The sequence below is a fragment of the Rhyacophila brunnea genome, unplaced genomic scaffold (genome assembly GCF_057557595.1).
Source record: "Rhyacophila brunnea isolate RB1 unplaced genomic scaffold, BYU_Rbru_1.0 scaffold_17, whole genome shotgun sequence".
Taxonomy (NCBI): Eukaryota; Metazoa; Arthropoda; class Insecta; order Trichoptera; family Rhyacophilidae; genus Rhyacophila; species Rhyacophila brunnea.
In genome coordinates, this window is record NW_028232827.1 from 124,405 (window position 1) to 151,573 (window position 27,169).

Below are 27,169 nucleotides of genomic sequence, written 5' to 3' on the forward strand. Positions count from 1 at the left end.
GCCAGTACCTAGCCGGTGCCAGCAGTGTTGCCATATCTACTGAAATTTCAGTAGATCTACTGAAATTTTGGTCATGAAAAGAAGAAATTATGATATTTGTGATGAATTAAAGACACTTTTTACATGATTTTTTAAAAGACACTTATGAGATTATGTCAATATGCATGCGTTCAACAAACACAATCGTTGAATTTCATACATTTTTGTCAATCTACTCTTCTACAAAGTCTACTGAATTATGAAATTTTTAGTTGGCAGCACTGGGTGCCGGACATATTCGACAATCGACTTCGACTAGCGCCACGCTGAAATTGCGGCACGTTTGCGCATTAATGAAAATCGAAAAGCAAATGGCTGACTAAAATGACAACTAAAAACGAAAGATCAAATTTAATCTAAAAATATCTCACTCTAATTGAATCATCAATGCTTATTAATCTGATAAATATATTCCAACAAGTCGAATGATCATAATATATAAGAATTAAGGCTATGAGAGCCTGTAGTAAATAGATTTGGCGACCGATATAAGGCGCTCCGATAGGCTAAAATTTGATCAATTATTTTGGCCTGCGTCACGTTGGTTTTATATTTTACGTCAAGATTTCAGGTGAGTGTTATTTTTTGTTTATTTAGTGCAGTAAACAACGTCCGTTGGTCTATTTTTTTGCTATTAAATCGACGAGTCGGCGACGATTCGATTATTTTGCAGACGGTATCTCGGATGTTTTTGTTGAAGATAACAATTTTGTCGTATCGATCAATTGAACACGGTTGGAAGTGATATTATTCAATATTATAATGACTGCCTCGCATGTCGACTACGAAGAGTTTGCATCCGCCAATCTGACGCGTAATCCTTTAAAATCTGACTTGGACTTTGACCAAAATACGATTTCGTTCACCTGACGATTCAACATGATACATTTTGAAAGAAATACTTACGAGGTATAGATCCCTACGTCTTGTTCGCAAGCCATTATATATGTTTTGGACGCAATGTTATTATTTGATCAAAACAAATCGGGGATCCGCCCATCATCGTGGGAAAAGGCGACTCAAATTGACAGGTCCGAACTGATGCTAATTTTTCAAGAGTTTTTCCTTTTGATTCGGTGTGTCCGTGTTTTATTACAGGTGTAGCAACAATGTGAAAAGGGCGAGAAAAAGTGACGACAGGTACCTAACCGAATACTCATTGCGAGATGGAGCGCGCCAAAGAAAAGAAGCGGAGGCAGCACGCGAGTCACAAATGGAAAAAGGCGCACAGGAAACGCGACCGGAATAATCTGGACGGGTCACAGAGATCCTCGTCGCCGCATCGAATCAAACCGCTGGTAGAGTATTCGGATGTCAGCTCTGAGGCTCTCTCCGCCCCGGAAGCGGGCGAGATCCAGAGCGAGGGAAGCACCACGGGAACCTATGCCGGGCGGAAGGCGTTGAGCAGGCGGCACGGAGATTCCATTTCGTCGGATGTGTCGCAGCGTAAACGGAGGCCCGCCCTCGAATCACCGGCTCTGATCGACCTCCACGAATACCACACAGAGTTACACATCAAGAAAGCAAAGAAAGAAAAGAAGAAGCGAGACAAAAAAAGCAAGCACAAGAAGAAATCTAAACGCAGGTATATTTTTTTTCCACTTCACTTACTAATTCTATGTTTGAAGGTTGATTTTTTCTTTTTAAATTGATAAAAGACAGTTTAACGTTTCTTTTCCTAGAGAAATAATTAAATTTACTGATAAACCGTAGGTTTTAAGTTGATTTAACTTATGTGCCCTCCTCATACCTCATGTCTTCATTTTCGGTTCTCGTATAGTTGCAAATAAATCAATGTACCTATCTAAGAGCCAGGCCACACCGGGCGACTCTGGTCTCTGGTAATTTACTCGGGCGACTTGCAAGCGACCAGAGAGGCAGCCATTAAATAATGAATGTACACGCAAGTATGCAAAAAATAAGTTCTCTCCACGGCGTGGCAACCGGGAGGCAGCCAATAATCCGCTCACTCTCAAGGTAGACGTCGAAGTGGTTGCACTCGTGCTGTATTTGCAGCATAAAAGATTCTTAGAATTTCTCTTTCTTTCCTTTCTTCCCTTTCTTCCCTTTCCTCCTCTTTCATCTTTCCTCCCAACTCTTCATTTTTACATCGCGATTTGAATATGCACTTGATGAAGAGTCCCATATTGAAGGTCGGTTTTGTATCTATATAATGAACATAATATCCGTATCGAACGCCATGGCTGATAATGAATGTACACGCAAGTTATGCAAAAAATACGTTCTCTCCGCGGCGTGGCTGCCCGCGACTGATCGCCCAGTGTGGCAGCGCAAACTGCATACATCGGTCTGGTCTAGGCGACTGGTCTCGAGACCAGAGTCGCCCGGTGTGGCCCGGTTCTAAGAGTCAACAATGTAAAATGTATTCCAATAGATTTTTTTACTAGTCTCAGTTATCATTGACGTCTTAATAGATTAAAATGTGGACATCTGTAGCTATGTCTACATTCATGCATTTTTCGTTTGCTTGAGGAACACATCTCAAGGCATGTGTAGTGTTCGCATTTGCCTGCCTCAAACCAGTATTAAGATGGCCGTTTTTCGTGATGAAAGTGCTAGCGTCTGTAGTTCCACTAGAATTGGATTTCTGTTCAACATCACATCAGTGTTGCCAACTGAATCCGTGAAAAATGTATAATGGTAAATTATAGCATAATTTTACGTGAAATAAGCCAAAAATACTTTAATTTTGAAGGATTCAAAATGCAAAATGTTGTTTACTGGTTTTTACATTTTTGTACTATAGTCGGTATATAAAAAAATGGTAACAATGCTTTCTGTGAAAATTATTTGATGTACGAATGTAAACAGTTCTCGGAGTAGTGCCGTCAATACATTCAGACATTCGGACTACAAACAGAAGTCACGCCTTGATTGTGTGAATTAATTAAAAATCGGTCTTTTTGCCTCATTCTATTAAAAATATTACGACACATTAATTGGTGTGAAAATTTCTAAATCGACGAATAGTTGTCTTATTATTAATACAAGTCAAATATGCGTATGAGTTCTCCCCTATTGTCATAAAATTTTGTCACATTTTAGATATCGCAGATGTCTCCTGAAGATTTTCGTAATTGGCTCATAATGTTTTTGATTATGTAAATAGTGATGCAATCCTAATTAGTATGTATTCAATTTATAGTATTCTTAAATGAACATAAAAATGTTCTGTCTAACAAGATCTTCTTGGCTACGTGTTAAAACTGTGAACTAACAAGCTCCTCCCATTTTTAACCGCACTTTGATTGAAGCGCCTTCCGGTTAGCGATGAGTTGTCCACGTGTTAAAACTGTGAACTAACAAGCTCCTCCTACTTTTAACCGCACTAGCGACTTCCGGTTATTGCGTAGATCTTCTTGTCGGACGATATATCCCATATTTGGGGAAGGCATAAATCTATTTTTGCCAATGGAAAATTTGAAAGAGTAGCAACTGTGTTTAAAAATAACACCGCATTTTGTGACAAAGAATGGACAATGAGTCATCATAATATAACAATGTTTATCAGCATTATTATCATTAAGTGGCAATTAATAAAATAATAACATTGAATAACAACTATTAATTTTTTTTTCATGATAGTGTACTGTAAAGTAAAGAGGACATAAATGTCACGAATAATATGACTTGAGACTCCCTTTACTCACAAGAAATGATAACTTATCAAATAATCAATAATATGTACTGTTTATTAAGGCTATATCTCAGTTGAGGCACGGTCTAAAAAGATCGTGGCTAGGCGATGCCGGATTGCGGGTCGCGGGTGCAAATGACGCATGCCAAACGAAATATAATTTGTCATACAAATCCAACATGCGTCCATTTAATGCTCTGTTTATTGTTCTATTAGTAACAATAATAATATATTCATTGACATATTTTGTTTTTTAAGAAAATGGGTAACGTTTTTAGTCATCTTTACACGATTTAAGAATTAATACCCCCGTCGCCATCACGAAACAAATTGACGTGTTCCCAGCTTGACGTTCTCTCTCCGAATGGCAGCGAGTCCAAAATTTCGTCGCGCCTATAGTTGAAAATTATTTGCCGTTTCACTGATGTATCGCCTTAATATAATTTAATGGAATGGTGTAGGTTCGATTTCCGCATCTGGCAAAAAGCACATGGTTTTCAATGCTAGATTAATCCAGAGCGAGGACATAAAGGGTTGAGTGCACAGCTAACAATCGGTCCTATTATAACACTATCCGGTGACCTAAATGTTTTTTTTCTTAATGAAGAAGAATGCTTCTTGCATGACTTGGTCTTTTGATGCATTTAAATAATGGTATTATTCTCTAATGCAGTCGTATTAATTCAACAAGTTGTCAATTCTTGACTGGAAGCCGTGGCTTCGCTGGCAGGCTCTATGAGTTTGGTCTCGTTACTCGTTTAACATGTCCAAGTAGTGAAGAAGTATAGGTTGTAAACCACATCCTCTGGGAATGTTCTGAAATGTGTACAGAAAAAGAAGAGCTGCTCAAGTCAGTTCAATCAACTCTTCGGCATATAGAAAATTTGCGGTGTCATAATGCCAGTGTGAAGAACTCTTCACTTCGAACTATAGGCAGTTTTGTAGAGTTTTTGTTACTTCTTCAACCCATAGCCGACCAAGCACGAGGATTTCACGTGCGGCATTTTTTTGTCTTTTGTACCAAGCACGAGAAATTCACACTCCTGAGAAGGCACATTTTCGTTAATTTTTTGAGACGTCCATAGGCATCTATCGATAATGAATTAAATAAGTTTAAGAAGAAGATTTCTGCACCAAATAAAACTTTGGTTAGCAAAGTTTCTTACCAAATAAATATATTATAGATTTTTTAAATGCATCACCATGAGAAAGTGGCGCTGCGTGAATTCGTACTGAATATATTTGTGAATTTTTTTGTGACTATGTGACATCTATTGTTTAAATTGTTGATCTAATATGTTTTAAAACAGCTTCCTATACTCTACAAATCAATGATTAGTGAAGTTTTCAACCAAGTAATAATTTTAATAAACACTTTAAAACATTGTGGGAAGTTTGAAAAAAAAATCAACAAAAGTTCTTATTTATTGAACTTTGAACCTCCCTATCTCTATCACTACTTCACTATTTTTATAACTCTGAAATTATAATAGGCCATCCTTTTTTTATATATGTTCCAAAAATCAATTGATTTCAAGTTATATATTTTGAGTTATTGATATTTGATTATTGGAAGTCATTTTACTGTTTTATATACAAAAATAAACTTGGATTGAATGACCAATTTGTGTTTCGGAAAGTCAGACGCCAATGGGTTAATCCGTGATTTTCCCCCAATTGCTGGCCATACATGGCAAATTTGAGCTGCAGGTTGAGCCTGCACGTCAACAGGTAATGGTGGTCATACAGATATAAATCTGCTTTGCTCATAGACGAGCAGTATTGGCCTACAGTTCGACCGCCAGGAGCGACCCCCCACTACCATATTTTTCTAAAACTGTTGTTCAGTTTTCGGGTGACATTGGATTTCAGGTGACGTTGGATGTGGGTGTCGTAAAGTAGGAGTTCTTGTGGCGCGACTTACATGTTATAAAATTGAAATATTTCTGTATTATACAAATTGATTTTTTTATATATAATATCTACGCTGAGATTGCAAATATATTTTATTTATTATTTATTACGAGGGTAAAAACAAGGTTATAATTATTTATGTTAACATAATATTATATTATGCAAATGTGTTTAAAATTAGAACATTATAAATATTAAGGGGGGACATGCTCGTCGAAGGTCAAGATTGAGTTTTTATTGTATTTTCAAACCATGATCCTGGACACTCCTTAAACGTTGTAGATAATCTATTTATATAATTTTGAAGCCTTATTATCCTTTATAGTTATTTTAAACATTTGATGACTGCATAAAGAATTTTTTTTACATAAAATAGTATTCTTTTAAACCTCTCGCTCTAATGTTTTAGAATATAGTCATATTTCGGTACATAACTGTGCAGTGGTGTTAAGATTTTTTACATTTATTAATTTTTAAACGCATTTATAAAACCATTAGTATAATTTATTACGAGATAATTTTTGTAAAATATTCACGATAAAAAATTATATTGATAATCTCTGTGATCCCAAACTTGACAAGAATTAGGCATTTTATTATTCAAAAAATCGGCAAGATTAACACATTTGAAGATGATTCTAAAGATACTTATTATAAGCTATGTCTTTGACCATTCAAGTGTGATAAACATCTTATGAATAATGATTGCTTTATAATAATTATTGACCTAAGAACAAGGTAGTGTTTTTTTGAAATACGCCATTTCTTTTGGCATTCCCCAGTGGTTAAGCTACAACATACGGCCGTAGCCATAAATTGACAAACTATAATTAAAGTAGGGAGTAAAATTATGTTAACGCGCGTGTTTGAACATGTACCTAACCGATTTTTTTTTAATTTTTTTTTAAACGGTACATGTTCAAACACGCGTGTCAATATCATTTTACTCCCTACTTCAATTATAGTTTGTCAATTTATGGCTACGGCCGTATGTTGTAGCTTAACCACTGGGGAATGACAAAAGAAATGGCGTATTTCAAAAAAACACTACCTTATTCTTAGGTCAATAATTATTATAAAGCAATCATTATTCATAAGATGTTTATCACACTTGAATGGTCAAAGACATAGCTTATAATAAGTATCTTTAGAATCATCTTCAAATGTGTTAATCTTGCCGATTTTTTGAATAATAAAATGCCTAATTTTTGTCAAATTTGGGATCACAGAGATTATCAATATAATTTTTTATCGTGAATATTTTACAAAAATTATCTCGTAATAAATTATACTAATGGTTTTATAAATGCGTTTAAAAATTAATAAATGTAAAAAATCTTAACACCACTGCACAGTCATGTACTGAAATATGACTATATTCTAAAACATTAGAGCGAGAGGTTTAAAAGAATACTATTTTATGTAAAAAAAATTCTTTATGCAGTCATCAAATGTTTAAAATAACTATAAAGGATAATAAGGCTTCAAAATTATATAAATAGATTATCTACAACGCTTAAGGAGTGTCCAGGATCATGGTTTGAAAATACGATAAAAACTCAATTTTGACCTACGACGAGCACGTGGGCCGTTAAGCTAATATTAAAATATAGACTTTGTACCAAATAAGTAATAACTCGAGTTAGTGATAAATTAATATATTATCTAATGAAAATAAATAATAAATTAATTAAAATTTATGTATAATATATTTAATATAACATAGTTAAGTATCCATATAATGATGTAAATATAATTTTCCATGACATGTTTAAAAATTGTCTATAAAATCTATATATAAATATTAACCTATTATGTCGGGTACAGATAAATAATATTTATTTTATAAAAGGAATAATTGATTCAAAATAAAAGTATCTACGTAATAATATATCTTACATAATATATTTATACTACGATGGCCGCGCGGCTTAAGCTTCGGTCTATAATGTTGTGGGTCCCAGGTTCGAATCCTGGGTCTGGTAAGTACACATACTGTTTTTCAATTTATGTATGAGTCAGAGTATGGACCTAATAGGTTGAGCAAGTGGCTGACATCCATTTCTCGTAAAAACAAAATCTGTTAACACATTTTGCGCGGGCTTCCGTACAAAGGCGCAGGTACACGCAGCGGGCGAAAACCAGCGGAAATTGAAATAAAATCGAATTTTACAAAAATCGCTCTATCTTCCAAACTATCGGTTATTTTTTAATGAAATTTCGAATTTACACTCACCATATATTGCTCCCCAGTGCTGTGTTTCTTTTTAGAACAAATTGTTTAAAATAACATAAGTACATGGTGCTAATCACATATTTACAGGAAGGTTTCGTAAAAAATATTCCATTCCACTATAAAGAAATTCACGCACAAAAATTATTATTCTAACATTTGGATAAAGTATGATACTTATGAAAACACTAACCCCTGTGTAGGGGGACGTCACAAAATATACACATATAACTAGTCAAACTTTTCTTTTTGTGCACCGAACACACTCGACACTGTCTTTGAGGGTATTTTTTTTTTACCACCGGTAACAATTTTTATCATTCGATGCTTCTTCATATCGAGTGATAACCTCCCAGGATGATCACTTTTAACCACTCTTCTCGGTAATAGTGATGTAGATGGCCCCGCTTCTTCCAAAATTGCGTCGGTTTCGACGATATGGTCGGCTATCCAAAATTTGCTTATACTACGCAAAAACTGTTTGTCAGTTAGTCTTATGGTCGGATTTAATACCTTATAAACTTTAAAAGAATTAAAAAATGAACAATTTAACAAATACATGACAACTCTCTCTGTCCATTTTTTTGTTCTTCGTATGATCGGGTAGTATGAGAGATACTGATTCTCACGGTGAACTCCTTTCATATATTTATTATATTCTATAACACACAGCGGTTTCTAAATGTGTAGTCACTATCGCTGTCGCTATCACTGTCGCTGCCTAATTCAGGTAAATCTTCGCCAGAATAGGCAGACAAATTATCGTCGAATATTTCATCATCGCTTTCATAATTGTCTGAAGCCATTTTTGAAAGATTAAATAAAATATCGATTACTTAGATATATTTCACTTGTAAATACATACCCGTTCTATAGCGCCTTATTTCAAAACTAAAAATTCAATACTGATATTCAATATAGATCGTAGTAGATTACAGACATCTAAATAACATTGGTTTCCACTCATGTAATAATTTATTGCTCCGCTCACATACCAGCGTTATCTTACCGCACAATATTACAACAAGTGCGAAGAATGCATTCTGTCGATCACGAATTGTCGTCTCTTCACTCGCTCACAAAGGATATTATTATAGTTGAAAAAGAGACATATGTATTTATCACACATCATAAAAATATTCAAATAATCGCATTCACAGTACAGCGAACAAACCATGTTTAAAAAATACATCGATATTTCACAAAATGTTGTCTTCCTGCTCACCCATCAAAAAATCAACAATTGTGAAAAGAAGACAGATATAGTTTTAGCATTCTTATCGTCTACAGAAATATAGTTCGCCGATTTATTGACTCTAAACAAATTTCTTTATTACGCACAAGCTCTCATATGGGCTGCGCAAGAGTATGTGTGTAAGTAAATGAAACGGCGGTATATTATTTTTTTTGTAGATGTGTGTGTAGTTTAAAAACATTTTCAAGCCGTTGACATAAAATATTCTTATGCAATAATCGGGTAGAAATACCTTTCCCGCACTTCAAGTGGAGCCGGCGTAAAAGGTATTTCTACCCGTCCCGCCGACAAGCACCGGTACGGCGCGTGGGTAGAAATACCCTTCCCGCTCAAAATGTGTTAATACAAACCTCCACCCTGTGGAGGCCCATAATATGATCTTATTAGGATCGGACATGGTCGGAAAAAAAAATATCTACACTCGGTAAATAAATACAACACGCAAAAGTCATTGGTGTGTATTTTATATCAATTTTTTTTCTAATAAAAAAATAACTATTATATCATAATAAGTAACAAAGGAATATTATTCGTGTATCAATATCATTCATGTATAGGTACCATACTTAAAACCAATTTAAACACTACCTCCGTGTGCTATCTCCGCGAACCCAACCATCATGGTTTCTAATGCTTGGCACAAACTTTACATATATGGACACATCAGTACGAAAGGGTTTAATGAGGTAGTATGAACTGATCTGTGGTGTGAATAGTTATTGCCCGTGGTATGCCCCACCTGGAAGTGAAACTCGCTGTGTATGTATGGCCAGCTAATGTGCTCCTCTCTCTCATGGGCACTCTTAAAAGTAATGTAAATTCAGTCAAAGTCCACTTTGAGTGCATAGCGACCTAAATCTTTGGTAAGTGCTCCTGAGACATTCCTAGTCATAAAAAAAATGATACTTCATATCCTTATAATATATAAGTGTAAGGTCTCGTGATATGACCGATTAGGACCAAGTGCGGTGCGGGGCTGGTGTGGTTTGGTGAGGCCATTAACTCCAATATCCTTTAACAAGGTCTGAGACTTCATTGTTATGTTCTCACAATTTATTGTTTTCCATGGCATGGATGAATGGATGCTAAATCAGGAGATGTCTCGGAGACTTGTGGCTTTTGAGATGTGACTGTCCATTATGGCTTGGTTTACGCAGTATTCAATTGAATTTTAAAAACTAATCAACGCTTTCTGCAATTTGTAGTCTTAGTTCAATGAAAACAAATATGTATGTCTGACAAAGTTAAGTGTGCATTATCTATGTCAGATCTTAACAGCCTACCTCTACCCTTCGCAACAAATAATAGACTAGGCATTCCTTGCTGAATGACACAATCTTTCCCTACATACTTTCCCATGGGAGGGAATTCTTATATTAACGATTATTGTGATTTTGTTGCAGGTCCCGGACCGCAAGTCTGGATAGCGTGTCTGCGGATGAAATCGACATGGTTGCTTCCAATCCTGCTTCTCCCGCCACTCCCCCGACCGATTATCATCGCCTGACCCACCCTCATCTCCGACCTCCCACCCTAGAATGGGAAAAGCCCCTCTCCCCGCCGCCGATTCACCACGACCGTAACGGATCCTGCTCACCGGTGTCTTCATCCACCCCGCCTCGGATCAGTGACGCGCCGGCGCCTCTCCGGAGGCTCACCAATGCTAGCGACATCAGCCACAATAGCTACTCGCCCGTCAGAACGCCCCCCTTGAATTCGCCCAGGTTTGTATTGTGTTTTCACTGATCTTACCCAGTTAAGGATTGCATTGGTATAATAGTGTAATCCATTACAATATTGATGTCATTTATTTATTTATAAAGCCGCGTTGACACGGTCCAAGTACGATCCAAGTAGACTTGGATAGGAATAATTAGTATGAAGATGTCTCATCCAAGTGACAGCTTCATACTATTTACTCCTATCCAAGTGACAGCTCCATACTATTTATTCCTATCCAAGTTAACTTGGATGAGTAGGACGCGGTCCAAGTAGCTTGGATAGGAATAATTAGTATGAAGATGTCACATACGAGTGCACTTGGATAGGAATAAATAGTATGAAGCTGTCACTTGGATGAGACATCTTCATACTAATTATTCCTATCCAAGCTACTTGGACCGTGTCAACGCGGCTTAAATGGCGCATGCATCTATAAAACAAAATATATAAAATACAACAGTAAAACACAGAATAATAATAATAAATATTACAATCAGGTAAGTACAATTCGAGTGCTTAAAGTCAGACAACGTTATCTACAAAAAGTGTTTTTTTTTTTTTTTTGAGATAACGTTATTTTACATTTACGGCTACATGATAGTCAAACAACGTTATGTCAATTTTTTCTAATTTCTTATTAAATCGTCAGTAAAGTTTAACGCTAACTACATAAGTAACCCTTGTTTTCATATTTTTTAAAAGCTATCCCTATAAATTTTAACATCATCATAAGCAAGATAAATGTACAATACACAATAAATTATAAAATATTAACATTAGGTTTTAAATAAACATTTCCCTTGTTGAGTAACAAGAATCTAAAATAACGATTTTTGGCTCTCCTGTAAAGTTGCACTTTTGTAGATAGTGTTGTTTGACACTAAGCCCTCGAATTGATGCAACAATAACCAAATACAATTTGTCGTAAAATTTTAAATAAAAAAAAAAGTACCATAAAAGACCATTAGTTGAGTGCCTGAATGCTATTGAACATGTCGATAGAATAAGTATTAGTAAGAGAATGAATCCTTGGTATTAAAGAATAAACAGATGTTGGTTTTACAAAAATCAACATGAAAAGGTTCACAATTTTTTGTCTGACCGGTTGTGAACGAAACCGAATCATGCTGAACAGTTCGTGGCAATCGATATTTGAATCCCATAGCATATGACTGAGCCAGGTCCGACGTCTCAGTGTGATGAGAGGCTGATCGGTTCGCTCTATTATCTCCTCGTTATTCCTAAAGTAAAAAGCGGACGATTTATGTTGGTACATATATCTATAATCAAGGTGTATCATTGTAGACGGCGGCAGACTCCAGCCTCCCCTCATACCCCGCAGCTTCCGCCGACTCATTATGAAACGGTGGCCATCGATTCCGACCCCGAGGTGGTATACACAGGTCGCCAAGAATCCGGTCACACCCCCCGAGAATATTACAGGGATGCCTCCCCAATGGTCATATCGGGTGAGACTCTCTTCTATTTCGACAGTAATGTAGTGCGTCATACTACAATCTGAGTTGTGTGCATGTAGCAGATTATTTCTATCTTTCATGAAAACCTTCTTCGTGGATGAAATCGGACCTGTTACATAAGCTACCTACAACTATCATTGCGGGCTCGTTTGAAAAGAGCTGCACACTTCTACTATGACGTTTCACAATATTTTAAGATTTTCCCAATTAGTTAATTACATACATGATACATCATTCTATGTGCAGTGCAGGCATTAAAATATGTCTTCAAAACTTATATTTACTTGATTGGATTGGATTGGATTGGATAATGCATAATTAAATTAGACTTCAATTTGACATTTCATGCATCTCACATATTGCAAATGTCCCAAAGATACATTGAGAATCCATTGTATATTGTAATGTGGTTTTATGTCAATTGTAGACTATTAGTAATTTTGACATGGATATGTGTATAAGTTTTGTAAGTTCTTTTGTTTGGTAGTTCGATAGACTACTTCTCCCTCTGTTAATGTATACTGAATTGTAATATGCAAGTGTAATTTTTTAGATTCCCCGATGCAGACCGGTAGCCCTAGAAGGAGACGCGGTGACCGAGAGAGAGAACACCGCAACGAGAGGGAGAGGGAGCATCGACGGCACCGATCCAACCGAGACAGGGAGAGGCTCCGACAGCCAATCAGGAGGTAATGTTATTATGCTGACCTGAAAAAATGGTTTGTGACAGCAATTAAATTGGTTACAATGTGGCACACTTCTCGCTTTCTGTTGGGAATTATCTCTGATTGCCATTTCTGTATGTCGAACACACAATCTAATAATGGCGGACGGGTTTTTTCATACAGGAGGTTGAGAAATACCTTCAAATAAAAGATACACTGCATTACTTGTAAGATACGCCAAATATTTCTGCCTACATTCAATTTGACAAAATCACGTCTGGTCCTTTGAAGACATCTTGTCTGTTAATGTTTAGTCGGTTAAAGACGGTCGTGTCTACATTTTGATTACGAAAATAATCCCATCTGTTCTTAGGTCAGATTAAGTGAGCGATATCTACATGCATACTTTGATTAGAAATGGTTTATATGTTTTTTTGAAATGTACAAAGTGGACGTTTAAATGATAACTTGTTTAAGATCAAGGAGTCGCAGCGGAGGGCTGAAGAGAAGGCGATCTCCACCACCGAGATGTCGGTCGCATCGCCGGTCGTCGCCCGCCAGCCCGCCTCGTCACCGCCCCCGATACAGAACACCCTCTCCGCCCCCGCACCAACCCAACAGGTTAGATTTACATCTTTTGTTACAACAATTTACAGCAAAGAGAACTACACGTAATAATTCATATTTCACAATATACTAGTAGAAAACGCCTTACCTGAGCTTGAAAAAATGATAACATAATGAATTAAAGTATGGGAAAATAAATACAGTAGAACCTCGATTATCTACGATATTCTACCGTGTTGCTGGAATGAACTAATGGTCTTTTCATGGTTGTTTCAGAACGTCAGGAAGCTCGTCGTCCTCTCACAGGAAGATAGACCTGCGGGAAAAGATTAGCGATACCAGCCTCTTTGCTGAACTCGTCAAGGACAAACACAAAAGGGCAAAGGTGAACTTGCATTTATGTACATACATTCAGATCCACATTTCATTGATTATTCCAAACTCTGTTAAGAGCATATGAACACCATTTAGCGCCTCCAAGAATCCCGCATTTCCCAGGTCATGCCAGCATTCCGTAGTGCTGTTGAATACACCTTATGCATGGTATTTAGCTTTCTACAAGGACGCTGGAATCTGGCTGGCTTGAAGAACAGGCAGGCCAGATTGAAACTTTGGAGTCATATCTCACTGCACCTAAAGTTATGCCATCCGTATCCAGCGCAAGCATCTATTCTCGGAGCTTTGTATGGTCGGTCTGAACCTTCGTAAGGTGCCATCACTCAGTAATGTAAAGCAACATGATCAGAATGCAAAAGTTAAATGGGTGCCATTTGATTTTAATTGACTACAGTCATGTGTCCTAGACATTTGCTTTGAATTGAATGTTTTGCTCTAGCTCTTCCCATTCGGATAGCGAGATGTCTTTGCAAAGTGAAGTTATCTCCCGTGATGTGCGCCCTCAGGTATTTAAAGTTTTTGACACTCGATGGTGCTGCTGTACAAAATGTTAGTTTCAAACTGACACGAGATAAATAATTGTTAACCATTGACTCTTTGATAGTAATTAACTGTATTTACATAAAGTTGAAAAGATGTTTTTCCATCCTTTAGACATGAACGTAAACATTTGAGTCTTTTTTAATAAGTGGTTTAGATTTAGTAATAATACACTGATACCAGATGGAAGTCTCCCACAGGAGACTACCTCAAAGGGCGGACCGAACCATCAACTTTCCCATTACACCACAGCTTACGTCCACTCTTCGCGGTTATCGCAACCCTCGGCCGAGCGGAGCCCGTCTCCTAGAAATTCGAATTCGTCTACGCTCCCGCCAAAACACAGACGCGGTCTACCAAAAACGGCCACTCGAAACAGCGCCGTCGGTAAAACAGGGAGGTTCGCGACCGACACGACAAACAGGACGCCGCGAATCTGTCAGTTGGATTTGGATGGGCGCGAAAAGCTCTCACTTATATCGGACACCGAACGAGAAGCATCAAGCATCTCCAGATTCTCCAGCCAAGCCGCAAGCCCCGATTCTCTCTTCGATTGGCCGCCGGACAGCCAGCATCGTCTCTGCTCGCCTCGGACGCGAAGCCAAGTCAGCATCTTCAAGTCTCGAGCAACAACCAGCCAAGCGTCGGCGCCAAGCAAACATCAAGCTAACCGCCAGCAAAAACCGCCTATGCCCTGCAACTAACTAACTGCAAATGCGATATAATAAACTGCCAGTAACAACCTCAACGTGCGTTTCTCTCAATTCCACCCCACTTCTGGCCTGCTAGTGAAACGGCCTTCACCATTCTCCTCGACGGAGAAAGGCCGGTATCAACACACTAGATACTTCCACAATATGTGCCATTGCACTTTTCAGTTATTCTTTATTTTCTATTCAATGATTTTCCATTGTATGTAGTCTTACTGTTAGCAACTGTACACTTCAAAAGTCTTATTGTATTGTTTATATGTTTTGCCCACAATTAGAAACTGAAAGAAATCCTGGAGAAAAAATCAGAAGAAGAACAAAAGCATCCAGGCCAGATGGACATGGATATGGATGCCGACGACCAACCGAATGAAGGCAACGGAATGTCTTCAGAGAATGGTGTGTCGCACCCCGATATTGTAGACATCCCTATGCCGCTGCAAGCGGGTGCGGGAGATGCCTTCTCAAACCCCATGCCCTTGGAGCCCCCGCCTGATTTTGACTCCATCAAGTTCGCCATGGATCGAACGGATTCCTCTTTCATGAAGGAGACGAATGGGACGCCGTACGCAGAGGGCACTTCCTCTCACATCTCCTTCACCCCCGGCTCGGAGACGCAACTCGGAGGCACACCCATCCCGCCCATCGTAAAGGTAATTTTTATTCGAGATCTTATCATTCATAACTATACTATTTGTACTATACTGTTCGACCCGATGATAGGGTAGTGCAAATGTCCAGATCAAGGTTCGATTCCCACATCTGGCAAAAATGCAAGAACCTAATGTGTTTATGGATTACCAACAACCATTCCGAGTAAAAAATCTTTTAACTGAAACCTTCACTCTGTAGCAGAGGTTGTAACCGAATCCATAATCTTTTTGAACCAATACCGGAACTCTCATTTCATAATTATTTTGAAAGCACCGAACCCTATATTTCATATAACCCCATGTTATGGTTTCAATGGTTCCATTGCATCTATTATATACACAAGGCTGCTATCGAGGGTAGTTTATCATATTTATGTATTGAGGCGGTTAATTGTTACAGTAAGTAGTTAACCATCTGAACTGTGATTAAAATAAAAATAAAAATAATTGCGATTGGTTTCAGGTCGGCGGGAGCGTAGTAGAAGGCGTATACCGTAGCCGGACGGCAGTGGCGGCCAAGAGCGGCAACGCAGCACAAGGCGGTGGTGGGGGACGTGCTCTCACCTCCTTGCCCATGCCTCCGGGTGGCGATTCCCTCTCCCTGCCTGGGGCCAGTCCCCTCAGTGCCAGCCCCTCTCCGCCTCACCGCCGGACACCCGCCAAAGCCAAAGCACCCCTGCCGCCTAAGAAGTCCGGCATCATGACTCTTCCCATGCCTCCTGGTAAGAACACATTACTGATTCTTTACTAATATTGCACTTCCCTATTAAATTGATCATTAATGTTTTGTCCCCATCCATTACAACCCATTGCAGCCTTGCGCACACAATTTTTGTATGACTTTTGTTGATATTCACAAAACATATGTAACTTAATATATTGATGTTGTTGATGACACAGTGTTGATAGAAAGGTGTTGACACAACATTTGTTCATTAAACCAGAGCGTTGGAGCGGAGTTAGGAGCAGGAACAAGTAACACTGGAATTATTTGAAATACGGCAACACTGTCGAGTGATAAATAACCTCACTTCTCACTTTGCTTAACTCTTTTACTCCCATTTGGCCGATATTTTGGCCCACCATACCTATGCGAAAACTCCATCTGGGCCGATCCATCGGCCGATAGTTTGGATCCAAATTTACGATTTATTCCAATTTTTTTCCCGTCATATTTCTTCTCATGTAGACAAAACACTATATTCGGTATGTGTTAGGTGTGACTAATAGTTTTTTTAGTGTCACACTTGATTATTATTGTGGCATACCCTAATAACTAAAGGCCGGATCTTTAAAGTTTTTAACCGTCAACCCATAAAAAAACACATTAAAATGGTGGACGAATCCAATATCCTAAGGAGACTTTTGCCCAAATGATTCTTAGTATGGATTTCTACAATTTGTCAGTTGTTTTTTCTGGCAGCTCAGGTGCGATGGTAATTATTGTAATTAAAATAATCGTCTTGCTAATATTATAACGCGACTTGCGGCCACGACAAACGAATTCAAATTCGCAAAATGCAATTAAAAAGGTCGCATTACAAAATTGATGGTTTGTTTTATTGCAGGTAAGTAATGGTAAACCATTTTTATAAAATGCGTGTAGAATATGTTTTTTCATAATTAAATATCGAATAGCTTTTGCGTACCTACCACTAATATAAATACAAATATTGGAAGATTTTGTCCGCTGACCCGTTTTATGTTCTAAATGTATCATATTAATACCTATTAGTATTACCAAGCAACAATACCGTACCTACATATCGATAAAAAAGTCACATACCTACTTGTTTATTTCTTTAGATATTTAAGTATTTTGAGGATGCTCTGCCCAAACTGGTCTATTTGATTATAAACTATTGACATTGAAGAATTTCATCAAATCGATCGTAATAAATTTCATCTTCAAAATACCAGTGGCGTACATCTGTAGATGCGAGACATCCCTGAAAATATTCGTTTGAACCTACTATTATAATATTATGTATTGCGTAAGCCGTAATTGCATTCTTCTAAAGGTTTTGCAATATAATATTGCTTCAGATTTTCACTTAGTCATTGTATTACGTTAATATTTATTGTTGTTTAATTTAATAAAACGCATTTTTTTGTAGTACTTATTCCACTTTTAATCAATAAATTAGGACCGGTTTCGTTCGCATCAGAGGGACATTTTCAACTGAACAAGGGAAGATTCAGTTGAAAATGTCCCTCTGAGGCGGACGAAACCGGTCCTAATTTATTGATTAAAAGTGAAATAAGTACTACAAAAAAAATGGAGCCATTGTCGAAAACTACCCAATCAAGACTCGTAACTGGACAAAATCTGACATTCGAATGAAATTTTCAAAATGGCGTCCTATGGTAGTTCGTAGTTCCATTTTTGGCCATTCTACAGGTAAGTTTGTAGGTGTGTAACGTTAAAAAAAGTCCCGCCGTCCCATTTAATACATTGTACGCTAAAGGCGCGCCGATTAGGTGGCCATTCGACATAATTAGCATTATATTTAAATGTTGTTATTAAAAAGTAATTATCTGATATATGATTATATTATGTATTTGATTTAAATACTTACATATTATAAAGTGTAAAGAACTATTCATCACATAAAACGACTGGTACCTAGATACATATTTCATTAAAACACTTTATAATATGTACTTTCGTACTTTTTCCACATTTATTCCATAATGTTGATATTCAACCGATTTTATCCTAATGGACATTTTCAATTGTACAAACAGTACAAAATATAGGTAGGTACATATTATTGCATAAAAAGTCAATTAAGTATAGAGGACGTGGGAGTCGATTGTTTACTTGAACTAACTTGTTGGTGATATTTGTCCTTATTTATTAAATGACTGATTTATATACATTAAGAAATAGCGTAACTTCAAAACTGTGAAAAATTTGCTGTGTTTAAAATTCACCTGCCGTAGGTGTATGTATCAAAAAAGGTTCCCGACCAATGACAAAAACTTGAAGACGATTTTATTGCTTTCGTCGCATGATACGTACAAGAAGTCCACAACTTAAAAATGAATTATTTTCCATACGATAGTATGTATCATCATCAGCTGTAGTATATACCAATATTGTATATAAATTTATGTTTACATTTTAGATATAATAGTGCAACCATCTATAATACCGTGGATTTACAAGAATAAAATTACAAAGCAAAGGATAATCTTAAAAAAATAACAATGCAATGTGCTTTTAAAACAATATGAACGGCAGGTTTACATAGGTCGTAAGTGCATTTGCTATTCACGCAGCCTTCGCTATCGAGGCTTGATAATTATATATTATATACTTACACAATATTATATATGTGACATATTATAATATTTAGGAATATTATATTTCATCCATTGTTGTTATTTTTAAGTTAATAAGTCAAAAGAATAATATCAACTAAGATTTAATAACAATAAACAAAAATGCAAAATGTACAAAGTGTTTAAAAGTACCTTATATTCTAGAGGAAAGTGGTATAATGGTCCCTATATCTAACGGGTACGAGTGGCAAAAATATTAATCAATAAATTCTAATTGATTTATGTTTTGTACTAGGTATTCTATTAGTCATTATTTACGACCCGGCTTATGCCTTCTGGCTTCTTCATGCACTATGCGCACTCACCGATCGTAAATGCACATTGACATAATAAAAGATTGTTAAAACCTTCTTACCTATTAGTAAAGGATCAAGTAAAAAACAAATTTTGATTATCTGAAGTGTTTGTGAAAACCCGTAATGAATATATTACATGCTATTAATACATTCAATAGGTAAGCCCGTTAAATCGTCATTTCCCGTAAACAATGGAACCAGCTAATGTGAAATATCACGAAATATATCTACTCACTAAATAAAAACAAATAAACAATTTTAAGCTATAATCCATAATCGTCAAAACTGAAGTGATCTCGGATTTTAAGAAAATACGTAGATCAGTTAACAAACGCGCAGGTTAAGTTTTTTTTGTTTTTTCTACCATATTACTATAACATCAAATTATAGTTTCATGTGTCAACTCCCAGATTGGATAAAGCAATGAACTATTAGAACCAAGGTCAACTTGTTAAGGCAAATTAATGGTAGGCACTGCAACTGTGTTATACCTATTTATATCTAATATTTTCTTGATAAAATAATTTATTATCAATGGTATTAGGTACTATATATACACAATGTATCAATGTCGACTAATTATGATTGTATCATTTTGATAACTTCCGAAATAAATAATTATATCGGGTTTATATATTTCATTGAAATAATACTATGATATATAATTTATAGTATTAGGGAGTAGCAATTAACAGAAAACGCATGTACTTACATATTTTGCATGATGAATATAAAGTGTTTGAAAATGGCCTATAAAAATGTCAAAAAAAAACATTACAACATCAGTACCTATATATTAAAATTGAATATCTCAATATGTCCAACCACTTGCTTGAAACACAAAAGTACGATTTGAAGTATCTTTCGTACGAAACTTTTTCTAAAGGGTTTCATTAACCACGTAGGTCCAATATTCCCCATTTTACCTATCCATAAATCCATATAATATAATAATATGTTTTCATATTATATATTTTCGTAGTATCAACATAATATACGAAATCATTCAGATTTGGTACGATTTTAATAATACACTAGCTGTCAGGTCCTTCTCATTATGGGAGCAAATGTGATTTGTTATTTGATAGTGAAAATAAAGTAGTTTAGTAGAAATTTTAAACTTTGATTTCAATAATAGGTATATAAAAAGTGGAATATTATTAAATATTATAGATATTACTATTAACAACGAATTCTTCCACTCTATACGTAAGCGCTTCATTAATTTCTCTAAATAGTATAGTGTATCTACTAATAGCAGCGTTTCTATATAATTAAGTATCGATAAAGTCTCTTGCACATATTATCAATATCATTTATTTCATATTTAATTGTACCTACTACATCGTACAACTTATTTTTCTGAAAAACATAGGTTCCATAAATTATTCGGTGTCTACTAATAACTCACAAGTCATAATTGCTCTTGTTGTCAAATGCGAAGCCAAAGAGGGTCATAAAAATAATAAAACATTATTTTTATGACACATTTTAAGTTCTGAGGTTTCTTTTAGTTGTTTTATGATTCATATATCACATAATTATGAATTTTGTAATTTTAATGAACTCTGACTGAATGAACAATGAATGCATTCTGTTCTGTTGGTAGAATGGTGAAAAAATACATGAATAAATATTATTATAATAGTTTTAGTGCTTTGAAACTTATTTTTTGAAATTACTTCATTCCCATATCAGTTGGTCCTCAATACTGTATCGAATTCTCGTGCGATTTCGTGAATTGAATAATTATTCTTGAATACCTTGACACTATACGATTTTTTTTGATTACTTTATAAAAATTCTATTTCATAGAGAAATAATAATATGTTTATTTTTTTTTCTCTAACTAGATAAGAATAGATTATACTATACAATTTGATATATCAATTATAAATAAAAAAATGTCGTCACACTTGTTTCGTAGTTCAAACATAGTTTTATCCGTTCATTTCTAAATAAATATTGATACATTATTTTTTTCTTTTATTTTATTGATGTAAACTATCAATATTATTACTTATTATTGCTTTATACATATCATACATCATACACCATTGAGAACACACAAAAAAAGTTTCAAATTTTTAAAACGTGTAAAATTATTTATTCAAAAAAAACTAAATCAATGATTTTTTGGCAAAAAACGCTTGGGAGTAGAAGGGTTAATAGAATTAATAATGAAAAGGACGAATAATAAACCTTATTTCAAAACTACTTATTTTTTTAACATTTGTGTATATATACCTATTACAACTTTTTACCTGGAGCGGAGCTGGAGCAAGTATTAGGTGCCGGAACGGAGCAACTCAAAAAAGGGTCCGCTCCAAACCTCTGCATTAAACTATTTTTCACAAAAGTTAAAACAATTATTCATAGTTCTTGATGCTACTTATTATATATTGGTGTTGCAGTGATTCCGGGGTGCGATGAGCCAAGCGGGGATGAAGATTCTGTTTGTACGCCCCCTGGGGGAGCAGTGTCCGCCAACACCTCCACCCTCCCCCCTGCCCGCAAGTGCCGTCTCAAGCGACCACGCATTCTCAAAAAACGGGCCACAAGGAACTCATCTGCTTCTCTCGGGAAGGACTGGGGAGAACGTTGCGTTGATGTCTTTGAGGTATATTTCCTCTCTCTGTATAGGGAACAATTTGTAAGAGTCTTTTTCATCATTTAGCGAGCTTTTCTATACACTTGACATGGGTTGACACTCTAACAGTGAATAGTAAGTTTTTTTTTATTATATACTAATTCATTTATTCAGTCTTCTGTGGTTCTCTATTCACTTCCAATTAATGCATTAATTATTGTATTATTCTGGAACGATTATGTGTTGCGGAGAATTCCGATTAGGTCAAAGCAATGATATTATTAATGGACGACGCACTCAATACAGTAGCTTGCAAGTAAATTCGCATGTATAGGTAGACATCACGCAATTTCCATTATGCGATATCACGCATAGGGAATTTATAGCAATATGACATTTATTGTAATGGCGTTAGAGCAGTGTTTCTAATGTCAATGTTCATTTGAGCGAACCCGTTCGAACCGAACCATTCGGCAGACCCAACAAAACGCATCAGGAATTTATAGCAATATCACCTTTATTGTAATGGCGTTAGAACAGATTATGCCATTCGGCAGACCTGACGATAAAGTGAGTGTCATTTTCTATTCCAGATGATTCGTCCATATTAATGTCATTGGGTCAAAGACACACGACACTGCAAATTGACCCAAACCGTGGTGGTTCTAGCTTGATTCCAGTTGGATCCATTTAGAATCAACCTGTATTGTGCATCGCAGACTATGTCGATTTGTATCGCTGTGTGTTTTTGCCTTTAGTTCCAACTGGTTATAAAATAATGACTAGATAATAATAATATATAATCCGGTTTACGACTAAAACAAAAGGTGAAGTAAGACATGCATGCTTCAGTTACAATTTTAAATAGGTATGTAGAAGCCCAGAAAATTGTGATAAAAGCAACCATAACATTAACATTAGAAACGGTATTATATACCTAATGCATTTGACTACTTTATATTTCGATCGCCAATTTGTGTACTAGCGTAAAAAATTAAAAACATTTCAAATCGCTCATGCAAATTGACGACAGAAGATGTTTACAATTCACAGTCGTGCATTATTTGTATTGGTATTGTTTGCAGATGATAACGCAGATTGGGGAAGGCACATACGGGCAGGTGTACAAGGCGCGGGACCGGCGGGCGGGGCAGCTGGTGGCGCTGAAGAAGGTGCGGCTGGAGCACGAGAAGGAGGGCTTCCCCATCACGGCCGTGCGCGAGATCAAGATCCTTCGCCAGCTCAATCACAAGAATATCGTCAACCTAAGGGAGATCGTCACTGACAAACAGGATGCCCTTGATTTCCGGAAGGTAAAATTTCACTTACCTCTTGTTCATTCCCTCTCAGAGGTCGGCTGCCATCCGATCTTTACTTCATCGTGTGCTATCTGGAACAGTTTAGTGGAGCTCCACTTGTCACGGACGGCCATGAAATACTGCATCTTTTTCTGCTACGTATACCATTGATCTTATCTTGGACAATGAGGTGGGGACATCAGAAATATTTGTCTTGTCTATCAATCCAAGCAATTTTAAGGATATTTATTGGTGATTGTTTTGCCCAAAATAAATTTAATCACGAAGGAGAGATTTGGTCATATACTAGGTCACGGTTGAAATTGAGTAATACATAATATAGTATGAATTGTTTGGTGCAGGACAAAGGCTCATTCTACCTGGTGTTTGAGTACATGGACCACGATCTAATGGGGCTGCTAGAGTCCAAGTTTGTCGACTTCAATGAGGCGCACAACGCCAGCATCATGAGACAGCTGCTCGACGGTCTCAACTACTGCCACAAAAAGAACTTCCTCCACCGGGACATTAAATGCAGTAACATCCTCATGAATAACAAGTGAGGCACTTCTTTTTCATTATAATTGAGGCGTTTGTGAAAGAATTAACTGTTTTTACTATTCTCATAAAATGCATTGTCACTGCATTTGCACTTGTGTACCAAATTTCAAGGATATATATACATACAGTAGACGAAAACTCATTGTAAAAATGCGATATAAAAATTTAACACAAAAACCTAAGAGAAAAATGTTACAGATTTTAGCTTACCATTTTATAGTACAGGGGGTCCTCATTATCCAAGTAATCGTTATCTGAGTCCCCACAGTTACGAATTTGCAGGGAAATGCAAAAAAACTATGAAAACACATAAAAACACAAACACAATAGCTCACAGTCATCAACTGTCACTTTCAATCCCACACTTCTACGCCATTTCTGTCGTGCTCATATGTCTTTTTCTTTTCTACACCTGTCCCAATTAAACCCATTTACTAAGTATTTTTGGTCTCCGTTTTAAGCGAATTTGCTAAGAGGTATTTTTTCAGTCCCAATTACCCTCGGAAAACGAGGACCCCCTGTATATATTCCCTTTTCTTAATTATTTGGAGGTTTTCATATGATGTAACATTAGTATTTAAATTCTTTTGTTGTATAAAATATGCAGGTTTTTTCAGTTCAATAAATACGTATAACTATTTCAGCTATATGCTCTCACATCACATCAAGGTATATAATATGAATCTTGAATGTAATAGCATTTAGGAAAGACCCTACCATCTACCTGAGTTTCTGTCCATTTTGTGTAAATGTAGGAAGAAATGATATGCAACAGATGTGTGGTTTAGGGGCGAGGTGAAACTGGCTGACTTTGGGTTGGCGCGGCTGTATAACGCAGAGGACCGTCAGCGGCCATACACTAATAAGGTGATCACTCTGTGGTACCGTCCACCAGAGCTACTGCTGGGGGAGGAGCGCTACGGCCCCGCCATTGACGTCTGGAGTTGCGGCTGCATCCTCGGAGAACTATTCCTCAAGCACCCCCTCTTTCAGGTATTTCTCATATTCTATGTTTTTGTTGAAGAAAAATATATATGAGGCGTCTAATTCCAAAAAGCGATAAGTCCACATTTGGTCATAATCGCAAAAAAAATACGCACGTATTCTTTGTATAATTTTACACAATATGTATTGATCTATAAATTCCAAAACGCGACAAAGCCCTACGAAAAAAATATTTTATGTCTCGATTTATTACAAAAAGCGCCAAGTCCGTGTTTCATATTATTTAAAGCCAATAATGGAACGTTCAATATTGGAAATGGTGTCTCCCATGCTGTAGCATCCGGTAAACTCATGACAGTGCCAAGGAAATATGTGCCTTATGCAGGATAAATTAAAAAGTGAGGTTCAAGTAGTAGTCCAATTTTATTTTGCCTTTATTTATTACATTCAAGAGTTTATCGGCTGAAACAAATTGCCATTTGGTTCTAATTTTGACATAGAATACAACGGAAAAAATAATCTCACGTTAAAACAAATAATTGAAGCTTGAAACATAAAAATGTTGTTTCCCGCAAATATCGAATTGTGGACTTATCGCTTTTTGTATACGCCTCATTTTATGAAAGTTAAGCTGAAAGACAAGAGTTGCTAAGACTTTTTATAATGTTTGTTGCAAGTGATTATGTTCTAAGAGTTATTTGCCAGGGCCGTACTGAGATATGGACACCTTGCATTAGTACACAAGACAACAAGAAGTTTTTTATACAACCTAATTATACCCACCATGCAACATACGCCAGATTTTCTTAGAGTCTGCCCAGATGGCGCGTCTCACTGCACAAAGTGCGAGTAGCAAATGTGTGCTATGTCCTTATAACGTGTTTCATAAGTGTGAGATTACTATACTAGACAGTATTGAACACGAAGACACAACAATAATTGTTGCGACTATCTGCAATTATTGTCGCCATAGTACCTAGTCTGGCGAGTGCGCGCGCTTTAATGTAACTAAAGTAAAATGTCAACGGCAGGCCATCATTTTTATTAAACAATACATCCAACCAGTGCTGCAAATATGGAAAACATAATTTTTTCTATCGTTATCAAGGAATTGAAATATAAAATAGTCTCTGAAATTGACTGAAATATTTTTTTTGCCAAACTTTACTTTTAGTCTTTTACCACCTTTTTTGGGAAAGTTTTTGCGAATTCTCGTGGAACCTACTAGGGAATCACTACAGTATTAAATACTATATATAAATGGACTGTAAATGCTAGACTAAGTTATTTGTATAACATTTTTTTTATCTGTTTGAGGATGTGAGTGATATGTGATCGAAAAACTGTTTTATCAGGCGAGCGTGGAAATGCTGCAACTGGACATGATATCGAAGGTGTGCGGAACCCCTGCCCCCGCCGTCTGGCCCTCGGTCATCAAGCTGCCACTTTGGCACACCCTGAAGCCTAAGAAGTTCCACCGAAGGCGGATCCGGGAGGACTTCTCATTCATGCCGGCCCCCGCGCTCGACTTACTCGACAAGATGCTGGAGCTCGACCCCGAGAGGCGCATCACTGCCGAGGACGCACTCAAAAGCGTGTGGCTCAAGAACATCGTGCCCGAACAGTCAGTGCATCTTCTCCTCGTACCCAATATAATAATATTTGCATTTATATAAAATACTAGACAAAAAACTTATGCTTCTTCTTCCTAATCTTATCATCGTAAGCTTTATTGATTAAGCTACTACATTTTATGGGTCGATACTATATAAGGATAGTACATAATAATTTACTTCTGATTTAACTTTAAGTAATTGTATTCAAAACAGAAACAATGAAAATGATTTAAATTGTAATTAATTTTTTTTCTGAATTTCGATTTTAGTTGAATGTCCATACAAAATCGATAGACCTTTCACTAAATAGGTATCGCGATACCCTGACTCATGCTGCTTACTTGTGATTGTACCAGATCCGAATGCGCCCGGCTGAAGTATGTTTTCAAATTGCAGAATGGCAGGGCCGGAGCTGCCTACGTGGCAGGACTGCCACGAGCTGTGGAGTAAGCAGCGGCGGAGGCAGTTGCGCGACCAGGAGGCGGCCGGGGGAGGAGCGGGGGGTCAGGCGGGGCGAGGTCAGGCGCAGCCGCCCCACGGCGACGGCGACGCCTAGCACGCGCTCTGGCTCCACCTGCCGGAGCCCCCCTACGACACGCGTTGGACCTACACTCCTTAGCTGCCACCGCATCGTTTTCACCTTAACTCGTGGATAACAGTCGACAGATTCTCTCACACAGTAGCA

General features: G+C 36.9%; 1 protein-coding gene across 1 annotated transcript; it reads left to right on the top strand.

The window, feature by feature from the left end:
- The first annotated feature begins 324 nt into the window (after positions 1–324).
- Cdk12 (Cyclin-dependent kinase 12) lies at positions 325–27,169 on the top strand. Its single transcript, XM_085944349.1, has 15 exons — positions 325–610; positions 1,138–1,624; positions 10,503–10,823; positions 12,127–12,290; positions 12,853–12,988; positions 13,442–13,585; positions 13,808–13,916; positions 15,456–15,830; positions 16,294–16,552; positions 21,889–22,094; positions 23,150–23,377; positions 23,725–23,921; positions 24,712–24,916; positions 26,224–26,492; positions 26,881–27,169. Exons 2-15 carry the CDS (start codon positions 1,206–1,208, stop codon positions 27,038–27,040), a joined length of 3,192 nt encoding a protein of 1,063 aa, XP_085800475.1. The 5' UTR covers positions 325–610; positions 1,138–1,205; the 3' UTR covers positions 27,041–27,169.

Bases quoted from the DNA above. Each gene is read 5' to 3' on its own strand.
- Cdk12 (XM_085944349.1), top strand. From the start codon at position 1,206: ATGGAGCGCGCCAAAGAAAAGAAGCGGAGGCAGCACGCGAGTCACAAA. The intron at 23,378-23,724 runs GTAAAATTTCAC...TGTTTGGTGCAG, and splicing joins ATGCCCTTGATTTCCGGAAG to GACAAAGGCTCATTCTACCT. The intron at 24,917-26,223 runs GTATTTCTCATA...CTGTTTTATCAG, and splicing joins TCAAGCACCCCCTCTTTCAG to GCGAGCGTGGAAATGCTGCA.